This window comes from Antedon mediterranea, chromosome 1 (genome assembly GCF_964355755.1).
Source record: "Antedon mediterranea chromosome 1, ecAntMedi1.1, whole genome shotgun sequence".
Taxonomy (NCBI): Eukaryota; Metazoa; Echinodermata; class Crinoidea; order Comatulida; family Antedonidae; genus Antedon; species Antedon mediterranea.
The window spans coordinates 39719153-39730297 of record NC_092670.1 but is presented as its reverse complement, the minus strand read 5'-3'; the positions used below and the strand labels follow the sequence as shown (position 1 = coordinate 39730297).

The following is an 11145-nucleotide window of genomic DNA, read 5'->3' as shown; positions in this document are numbered from 1 at the left end:
CATTTTCCAGCTTGGAGACAGACGTTCTTTGTCTTGTTGGGCATTTTTAGCAATTACTACTGTATCGCGAGCGGAGAGAAGTTGAGAACTAATCAGCAGAACTTTGGAATCTTTTTACACGCCAGTTCTTCTGTTAATTACCGGAGATCTCTCAGTCATAGAACATAAATAGATCGATCTGAATGTTGAAAAGTAACGAATGTTAAGCATTCAACTTATAATAATCTTCTTGATAAAATGGAGTTATTATAGACCTCGCTGTACTCTACTAGGCCTACCGACGTGTGCTTTGATTTGTTTTGGTGCTGATTTTGAAGTTTTGAATAAACAAACCGGCTAAGTCAGGCTAAGCATACACCACACTGCTTTTCTATTGCCAACGTTTTATTCATTTACCGGTGTACGGAGGCCGAACTGAATTTTATCATTCATTTTCCAAGCTTTAGAGGTAAGTTCTTTAAAATTTTTAATATCCATCGTGACTGACTTTTAAATCAATATTCTGTGATAAAAAGAAAAATATTTTACTTAGGTTTAAGTTTTCTCTACTTAAAAAATTAATTGAAGTTTTGTAAAGCTAGGTAAATGGTATGGGGAATCAATTGAATTGAACAAACTTTTGTTGGTAAATAGAACTGATTTATACTCGATCTCGTTCCTCTTGCTGAGCCATTTGTTTGTTGGTTTCATGTTTTTGAGAAAAAATGGATTTTTTGTTGGCGGCGGGAATCTCAACTCTTCCATACTAAGATCATGGAGGTATAAAAGTAGAATACCTCCAAGCTAAGTTTTATTGCCGTTACGCAATAAATTTGGTAGTAGTCGCTGTTTCTAAAACGCAGTAGACAAACAACAATTCAATAGTACGAACATCAGGTATCTTCCTTTTATTTTAGCTGGCTTAACACAATACCACTGCTTACCGGCGAGCTGGCTTAACAACGCCACTGCTTGTACCGGTTACAACCTTCTATCTACGTTAACACTGTTTTATACACTGTAACACTTGTCCAACTGGTAAACAGTAACTTACTAACCTAGATTCCGCATCTCCGTTGCCTTTTATAAGCGGACACATTTGTTATGCAAATAACAACTTTACGGCTGACTAAGCCAACAACACCGCATGGTGTATAACAATACAGTACTAACTTTACTGTAGCAACACTAAGATCCTGCAATTTCTGAGTAACTTCCCGATCACCTGGATATAACAAACATCTTAACCACCTGGATTTCTGCCACCTTCCCCATGACACCTGTACAATATTCTTAATTTGTTCCTGGTTGCCTTTCATGTGGACACCTGGATTCATGGCCATCTTTCATAACACCTGGATGCTTCCTCTCAGCATTGTTATTTCATGATTTTTGTCAAGTTAAACAAGTGATAAGAATTAAACTCTTTTATATCAGAAGCAAATGATTAAAATGTTATTTCCAATAATTAGTGTTGACCTTGCTTTTTGTTTAATACGGAAAGTTAATTTCCTTTTAAACCAAGCTATAAATGTTACACAAAGTGAGATTTGAAGTGATGTTGCTGAATATAATAAATAGTGTAAAACACTTATGAACTTTAAAAAGTGAAAGTCAACAATATACCGGGTATTTTGGAGTTCCCTAATGATATAGGAATAGGATACTAAAAATGCTACTTTAAACATTGTACTGCACAATGTACAGAAGGCTGCACTTTATAACTATATCATGATGTTGTCTGCTTTATATTCTCAATTTTGTCCAAGTACTCTCACTTACATGATGAAGTATGTTGCCCGAAAGCTCTGCTTATTTTTCTGGCTGTTTTACTTTATTGTTTTGATTTAGCTTAATTTGCTTTTTTTATTTTGTATCTCCCTTGAGATCCAGCCACTGATACCCACAGCATTGCCATTATGTATCTCCACTGAGATCCAGCCAATGATACCCACAGCATTGTCATTTTGTATCTCCCTTGAGATCCAGCCAATGATACCCACAGCATTGCCATTATGTATCTCCACTGAGATCCAGCCAATGATACCCACAGCATTGTCATTTTGTATCTCCCTTGAGATCCAGCCAATGATACCCACAGCATTGTCATTTTGTATCTCCCTTGAGATCCAGCCACTGATACCCACAGCATTGCCATTATGTATCTCCACTGAGATCCAGCCACTGATACCCACAGCATTGTCATTTTGTATCTCCCTTGAGATCCAGCCAATGATACCCACAGCATTGCCATTTTGTATCTCCATTGAGATCCAGCCAATGATACCCACAGCATTGCCATTTTGTATCTCCCTTGAGATCCAGCCAATGATACCCACAGCATTGCCATTTTGTATCTCCCTTGAGATCCAGCCAATGATACCCACAGCATTGCCATTTTTTCAGTAATTTTACTGGATTTATATCATGATGTTGAGTTTCAGTATTATTGTATTTATGTTTACAGTAGATTTACATAGAACTGCATTTGATATCCTTTTTTAGCAATTCAAAAACCATTGCCGATTGTTGTGGACTGTACTGTAGGCCTACATGTCGCATGTGCTAATTCTTACTTATCATCATAAGCTCTTGACTTGTTGAATTTATTTAACTTAAATTTGCAGTGCTAATCATTTTTATAGATTATTTTTATCTTGTTCTGGTGGGTAAGCCTTACAGTACGTCCAGAAGATAAAATGTAAGACTACAAAAATTACACAAATACAGTAGCAATGTAGAGTAAATAGGGATGACGACGGGCAGAATCCCAAGAAGTTAAACTATTTCATTGGAAATTAATTTAACATCTTTCAAATTGCTTTTGAAAAAATTTAAAAACAAACAATGATTAAAAATCTAATATTAGTATTTAACTCATAGGACAGTACCATTGGCATCTGCACTCAAATTCCATTTACACACCAATTTTCAAGATGTATTGAGTTACTAAGAACACTTATGTCAGACTTTCTAGTATAAACAAATTAGTTCCAATTACTTCTCAGTAAACTATTTTTGTGACATTTACATACGTCATAAATCTGACAAGAGAACTTTTAGGCAGACATGAAGACGATGCCTTGTACTGTATATAAAATATTTTTTTATTAATAAATATTATTATTATGGTACTGTAGCTAGCAATTTTCTCCACCCACCCTAATTCCCCAGCACAGCTCGTCATGTTTTATATAAATAATTATATTTAAATTTTATATAAATAATTATATTTAAAGCATCTTTGCCTTGTCTGTTCAACCTCTCGCTATGACCTTGATGAATGCATTCAGTTACAAGTAAATATAAATAATACATACATAATGTTGCACTATAGTAGCACCACATAGACTGTTAATTCTTAACTTCCAAAGTTCATTGATTTTAAAATAACTTAAAATTGCATAATATTTGTACTTTTTGTACAGTGCACCTGTTGTCTAGGTTACAGTATATAAATATCATTAATAAGATAGTCAAAATAAATACACTACTGTCATACTGTACAAAACAGATAAGGAGTATGTACAAGGAGCATATAACTATATTTTTTATTAGTCCATTGCCCAATGCCTGATTTTTTTTTAAATTTAAATTGAAGTCTGCAGATGATCTATACTGCTGTACTATTGTTTACTCAACTGTTATTACTTTAATATCAATCACACTTCAAGGTCAAACTATAGCAATACTTCAGTATGTGGTACAGACAGTAATGTCAGGATCAATAGCCAGACCTTCTTTTCACAGAAGAGTTTTTCCACAAAAAGAGCAAAAATCATCTACTGTACATACTGTAGCTAGGGTAGTTAAGCAAGTTGGTCTAGTTTGCTAACTGTGGTAATATTTACTGTAATGATTGTACATACATGGAGAAATAAGTCACAGTAGTACTAAAAATAATGATAATAAATAGTTTATTGTTTATAGCACAAATACGCAAGCTCTTAATGTATGCACTATATACTGTACATAAATTAAAACCGACAAGAAGTTTTAAATTTAAATTTAAATTAATGAAAAACTTGTTTGGAAAGGAAAGACTTCTTCAACTGTGTGTCTTGAAAGAGTTTAGAGTAGCACACTGTCTGATTGAAATTGGCAGGGAATTCCGCAGAGTTAGAGCTGTCACAGCAAAAAAAAAATTATTTCTGCATGTGTACACCAAATTATGTACATGTTGGTCATTGTTCCAGGATCCTCATGTTTCAGTCTTCTTAGAACTTGAGGCAATAAATTATAATAAATCACTGTCTATTTGGTGTAATAACTGTTCTACCATAATTATTGTGTAAAGTACTTTAATCAATGTCAACATTAATTTGTGTAAGTCTGTATGTTTTTGTACAGATCAAAGTACTATAACAGTCAGTACTGTGACTTCAACTTTAATACAATACAGTAGGCCTATAGTATTGTGGAATAAAAGGCAAACTAGTCAACTGTATAACCAATGATTTTAGCATATGTTTAAAACTTTTATTTGAAAAGACACAATGTATTTATGAAATACGTATTTAAACCATTAAAGTAATCAATTGATATAATTAAATTTTAAACAATTTTTCAGTGTACAGGCCATTTTGTGTAAAACTCTGTGTACACTACCATATTTGGGCACATCATACTTTTTTGTCAAACTTGTTTGATAGTGTATAGCAGACAGAGATTTAGTTTAGTAGAAACATGCCCATTATTGATCAACCTTGAATCAATATTGTATTAGACATAACAAACATCCCAAGTTGTATGCTAAGGATAGTAGATTGTTTACATATTAAATAGCATTCATTCTACTTGCATGTACATTACTGTACCTCATCACGGCTTACAGTGTGACTTTCATGAATTGAAAACAAATTCTAACCAACCTTTTCACACCTCCATTTTAAAGTGCTGCATCAGCGTACTGCACTATGTCCCTTAAAAGTGATTAAAATAAGTAGAAAGAAAACCGATTTAGTATAGTACAAATAAGCCTACAGTATAGTAGGATAGTGAAAGGAAAAAAAGTAGAGGTCTACTATACAGTACAGGTTTCAGAATATATTACAGTCATCTCACCGAAAACCCTTGGACTACAGTACTGGCCTAAAGCTCTGTCTACACTATCAAACTAGTTTTACAAAAAAAATGTGTGATGTGCCCAAATATGGTAGTGATATGCTCAAATATGGTAATATATGTCCATATATGGGCACATCACATTTTTTTTGTCTCATAAAGTTTGATAGTGTAGACAGTGCTTTATGTGTCTGGTTTTCTGAAAAGTCTTGTGTTCTATGTGAAAGGTAAAACAAATGAAGTTGCCAGCCCTTTTGGACAACAAAGTAAGTCTGGTTCTTGGAGAATTATTGGTTTTCAGACGGTATACAGAGTTGACTGCACTGTATTTGTTCACTACTGTATGCCATAAGCATTTATATCAAGTTTGTTTTTTTAAGTACAAACTTAATATGAACTTAACAATTTATACATACAGTAATGTAATTAATTATACATTTATCAGATGCATGCATTCATCACTGTACAAGTTGTTATTTTAGTAGCAACTTTCTTTCTAATTATTTCCTATTACTTGAAATATTTACTTATGGCAGTTTGGAATTATGTATATACTAGGCCGAAGTATTAAATATTTACAATATTACACAGCAATTTTGTCAATGGCATATTCCAGGATTTCCATCAGTAGTAAGGAGAGAGAGACTATCATTCCTAGAAAGCCAAGCAGAAGCTAAACGAATAATATATAATGATATAATAATAATATTTATTCAGCCATATTTGTTAAAAGTACGTTTTACATTAATTCATCTTGTCAGGAGCAAGTAATAGACATGAGCCCAAACAGAAAACTGCTCTTCATCAAAGTAATAATAAAGTAATAATAATAATAATACAATTTTAATAATATTTTATAATAAAAAATTGTAATAATATTTTTGTACTATTTTCTATGATTAGGCCAACTAATTTTTTTTTTATTTGATATAATTAGGAAAGCATTTACAGTAGAATTTTTTTGTGAGAGTTTCTGGGCTTGAGGGAGTCTGCATTCTGTGGAGAGTTGACTAATAATTATTATTACTTACCATGTTCCTTTACGTTGATTTGTGACTAGACATAATAGCAACTCTTGTTTGTATTCATTACTATAGTTAATTTATATCTCTATTGCACACAGACACGGAGTTCCTCTTTGCTCTGTCTGTACAGGTCATACAGCAAGACAATAGAGAAAAGTTCTTTGCTCTAGGTAACTCTAGTTTATAAAGAACGTTGTCTAGTAATAACAAAGAGTTAATTGTGTTATTCATAGATTTATTATGATTAATAGTAAATAGACAACAAGCTACAGTGAGTTCTTCTGCTTTTAATAACTTTAATAGTCATTTAGACTACCGAGTGCTAAGATTTCTCACCGTGAACTTAATTGCTTTAAAACGATTTTTCCCATTGGCAATATTTATGCTAAAGTTCAGTGTCGTACCACTTGCTGTGAGTTTAGAGTGGTTTACAATATGTTACAGGGGCTAGGGCTGTGACTGGTATTGGGACGCCATGCAGTACGACGACATGGCCTGTGCATAGTAACTGTACATCATATTAAGGTTTACAGATTTGCTTATGGTCTGATCAAATAATTTATACAGGATAACATTAGGAAACTGATTTTTAATATCCTCATTAGGGGTTAGGTAAGTTTTGATATTGTACGTCTGTATTTACATGTATCCATGTACAGTAGACCAGAGGTACTGTACAGTGAATGTACAGTATCTAGTAATACTGTATCAAATACTTCTAATTACAGTAGTACAGAAATCTGACCTATTTATAGATATATGTAAATCGGTAATAAATATGATACTACAGTACTGTACATACTGATACTAACTACACAACAAATTAATTTGGCCGAAAAATCACTAGTAAAATGAAATACACTGCTTTTGGTTTTCTTCATAAATACTGTACTAAAAAATAATGTAATTAATCAGAAGAAACAACATTACATACACATACGTAATTTACAACATCTGGAGAAATTTTGGGTTATTTTTCTTGACATTTTCAATTCACCTACCAACATTTTTTATCAGGACAACTGAAGTTAATTATAGCAAGAACCTTGTGTAGACACATTTACTATAATAGCTTTTGTCCAAATTTCTCAAAGTACAAAAGTATCAGTTCTTTGAAGTGTTTTTATAATTAAATTTACAGTAATGCAATGTTGGCCATGAGTTTTAGGTAATAGAATTGGTGAATTGTATTAGCATTTAACATCTGTAGAAATGATTAACCAGTAGGCATAATATTAACCAGTAGGCATAATATTAATAATATTAACCAGTAGGCATAATATAATAATATTAACCAGTAGGCATAATATAATAATATTAACCAGTAGGCATAATATAATAATATTAACCAGTAGGCATAATATAATAGTTGTTTATATTTGAATTTTTAAACTAATATTTTAATATTGAACTACTTTTCTACAGTTAGACAAAAAGGGTACTGTACTCTTATAAGTAAAGTAGGTCCTACTGTACGTACTGGTTATAATATAATAATAATTGTACATCTTGGAAACACGCTGAACATTTGCAGAAGTAGTTTATACTGTTATCAGCTGCTACTTTTACATATTTTTTCAAGATTTTTTTCAAATTTTGTAAGTCCTTGATTGACACCCAAGTGTTAAAGGTGATGTGACCGTATTTCATTGCACTGATGATGTTCGACGTAAATACAATATTTCATAATCTGATTGTTCTTACTTTGCAGGAATTATGAAGCATGACATTGTTACTTGGACAGTAGTGTTTATAGTCATCAGTTGTAAGTTTGTGCAATCTCGTCCTCGTAAGCCACCCAACATTATACTCATTTTGACAGATGACCAGGATGTTGTGTTAGGTAGGTTTTTTATGAATTGCATCATTTCAAGTTATTTATTCATTTTGTAAACAAATCCATGTAGAAATAACACAATAAAGAATACAGAAGTTCTGTCTACACTGTCAAACTACAGTACTTTGACAACAGAAGGGTATTGTGCCTAAACATGGTAGTGATATGCTCAAATATGGTAGTGATATGACATCATCATGTCCATATATGGGCACATCACAGTTTTAAAGTTTGATAGTGTAGACAGGGCTTTACACTAACATCAAACACAAGACAGTCGTACTGTAAGGCCTACTTTTCCAAATATGAGTTTATAAACATTACACGGTATTATCACAAACATTTGTACAATTCTCATCATACAAGCCTTCAAACATTAAATTAATGTGAAGTATTGATTGCTTTACTACTTTTTAAATGGCATTAAATATTGGTACATTTATCATTTATAAAGCCTTGTCATAACTAACATGTTGTCAATTGAGTATGCACTATATGTTTAATTTATTTATAGAATGTGAATCATTCCACAAAACTATGTTTGCAATAAGACTTCCAATAAGACTTCCAATTTAAAAGTGTTATTTAATTCATTATTAAAAATCTTTAAATTTTAATTTTAATTTAAAAGTAGCCTGTAAGAATTGTGTGTGTAATATGTTTGTGATGTTGTATACAGTACTGTAGTCCTAGTCATGATAGAACCAATATTAAGTGATTTGGAGGAGGTTTGCGCAGGTTTTTTTTAGGTTTGCGCAGTTTAGCATTACCCGTACTGTAGTGTACTGTGATTTGTCTACATTATGCTGGCAATTAGCAAATTATACATGATTGATTAGTACGCTACTGTACATACAGTTATTCAAACCTCCTTTTCTACAGTTTACATGGGCACAATTCTCAGTTTACATGGGCACAATTCTCAGTTTACATGGGCACAATTCTCAGTTTACATGGGCACAATTCTCGGTTTACATGGGCACAATTCTCGGTTTACATGGGCACAATTCTCAGTTTACATGGGCACAATTCTCAGTTTACATGGGCACAATTCTCAGTTTACATGGGCACAATTCTCAGTTTACATGGGCACAATTCTCAGTTTACATGGGCACAATTCTCAGTTTACATGGGCACAATTCTCAGTTTACATGGGCACAATTCTCAGTTTACATGGGCACAATTCTCAGTTTACATGGGCACAATTCTCAGTTTACATGGGCACAATTCTCAGTTTACATGGGCACAATTTAACAATTCTACGCACATACATTCTATAGTTATCTTAGATGCATTTAAAATTGTTGTCATTAGCGTTAAAGGTTTTCGTGAATGGCAGATTTGAAGGTTTAATGTGGCATTAAAATGGCACATTAAACAAAAAAATGTAAGAAATTATTTTTTCGGGAGATAATACATCTTTAAGCACAATTTTAACTGATTTGATTTTATATACTGTAGACCTACAGTACTGTACTGTATAACTCTTAATTAAATTGCTATAAATTCTACAGGTTCGATGTCAGCTATGAACAAAACCAACCACCATCTTGCCAAAAACGGTGCAAATTTCATCAACGCATTTGTGACGACACCGTTGTGTTGCCCGTCTAGAAGCAGCATACTGACAGGCATGTATGAGCATAACACTGGTGTATTTGACAACCAGGAGACATGTGTATCCAAAGAGTGGATTGAAGGCCCAGAAAAAAGAAACTTTGGTGCCTATCTTCAACAGAATCAGTATAGAACAGGTATGTTAAGCTTTGTCTACACTATCAAACTAGTGTGACAAAAAAGTGTGATGTGCCCATATATGGTAGTGATATGCCCAAATATGGTGGTGATATGGCATCATCATGTCCATACAGTATATGGGCACATCATAGTTTTGTTGTCACATAAAGTTTGATGGTGTAGCAAAGCTTTAGGCAAAACAAAAACAGATTTTGGAACCCCATTACTTTTTTACTATAGTACTGTAGTTGCATTTTACACAAAAAAATTGTCATATTCAGTTTTGTTTTTTTTTTTTTCAATGGAAAAAATCTTGTTCCAAGGTGTTAGTGTTGTATTATTGATTTAAAATGTTTTAATAACCACCCCCTATAGAATAGATAATGTCTCAGCAGACATTTTTTGTACATCCATTTATAATGGGATACCGTAGTACTGTAGGCGATAATTGCCATAAAACAGAAAGATTTATTTTGTGTAGGAATTCAAGCAATCTTCAGACTTTCGTTTTTTTTATTTTGAAAGATGGATGTGGCATCAGATAATCTAGAGTTGAATCATTCAAATTCATTCATCATATTTTTTTCTGTATTTTATCACAACTAAACTTCATAACAAATTCTTAAGATTGATGTTATGTGTACAACAGCTTAGTGAGAGTTTTTTCAATTGTGCATTATTACTGCCTATGTGCATGGTTTTTATTGTCATTTTCTCTTATCTGGTTAATTTTTTCAGGATATTTTGGAAAATATTTAAACCGCTACAATGGTTCTCATATACCCGATGGCTGGGGGGAATGGGTAGCTCTTTTACAAAATTCCAGATACTACAATTACTCTATTAATCGTAATGGCAATATACACAGACATGGGGACAATTACTACAGGTAGGTTTTAATTAAATTCAATGTATGTTTCTAAAGCTATACACTATCAAACTTTATGTGATAACAAAAATGTGATGTGCCCATATATGGACATGATGTCACATCACTACCATATATGGACATGATGATGTCATATCATTACCATATTTGGGCACATCGCACTTGTTTGTCCAACTAGTTTGAGAGTGTAGACAAAGCTTAAGGATAATTTGTGAAGTAAAAAAAAATGTTTTGTATCTGTAATGTATGTAACAGAACTTCCTATAGGAACCACGCTGTCTTACCACACACAACTGAATGTATGAATGTTTTGTTTATTCACAAAACATTATTTAAAAAATGCTGTTGCCTATTATACTGTAAAGCTAAAAATATGGCAAAGTTTTGAAATTGGAGAAAATAAAAAGAACTTGTGTACAGTGCAGTACATCATTCACAAGTTGGTCTGATAAGCAATTGGTCATGCATGATTGCACTTGATTGGCAGTTTTAGCAAGAGTAATTCACACAAGATTGGATTTCGTATTATGCTTCGTAATCTAATTGTGAAGAGCAAATACTGTACATCCTAATTTTCTGCAGTATTTTCAATCTTAGCTTTTCAAGAAATTAGA

At 32.7% G+C, this 11145-nt stretch overlaps 1 protein-coding gene across 2 annotated transcripts in view; it reads left to right on the top strand.

Moving 5' to 3' along the window:
• Window positions 1-4: 4 nt before the first annotated feature.
• LOC140062135 (extracellular sulfatase Sulf-1-like) overlaps window positions 5-11145 on the top strand; it is a 30071-nt gene continuing 18930 nt past the window's right edge. The window contains exons 1-4 of one of the 2 annotated variants that reach the window (XM_072108242.1): window positions 5-448; window positions 7780-7911; window positions 9420-9659; window positions 10381-10531. In XM_072108242.1, coding sequence (XP_071964343.1) covers window positions 7785-7911; window positions 9420-9659; window positions 10381-10531 — 518 coding nt within the window. In that variant the 5' untranslated portion in view covers window positions 5-448; window positions 7780-7784. The remainder of the gene's footprint in view (window positions 449-7779; window positions 7912-9419; window positions 9660-10380; window positions 10532-11145) is intronic. The other variant, XM_072108323.1, reaches the window with a different exon arrangement.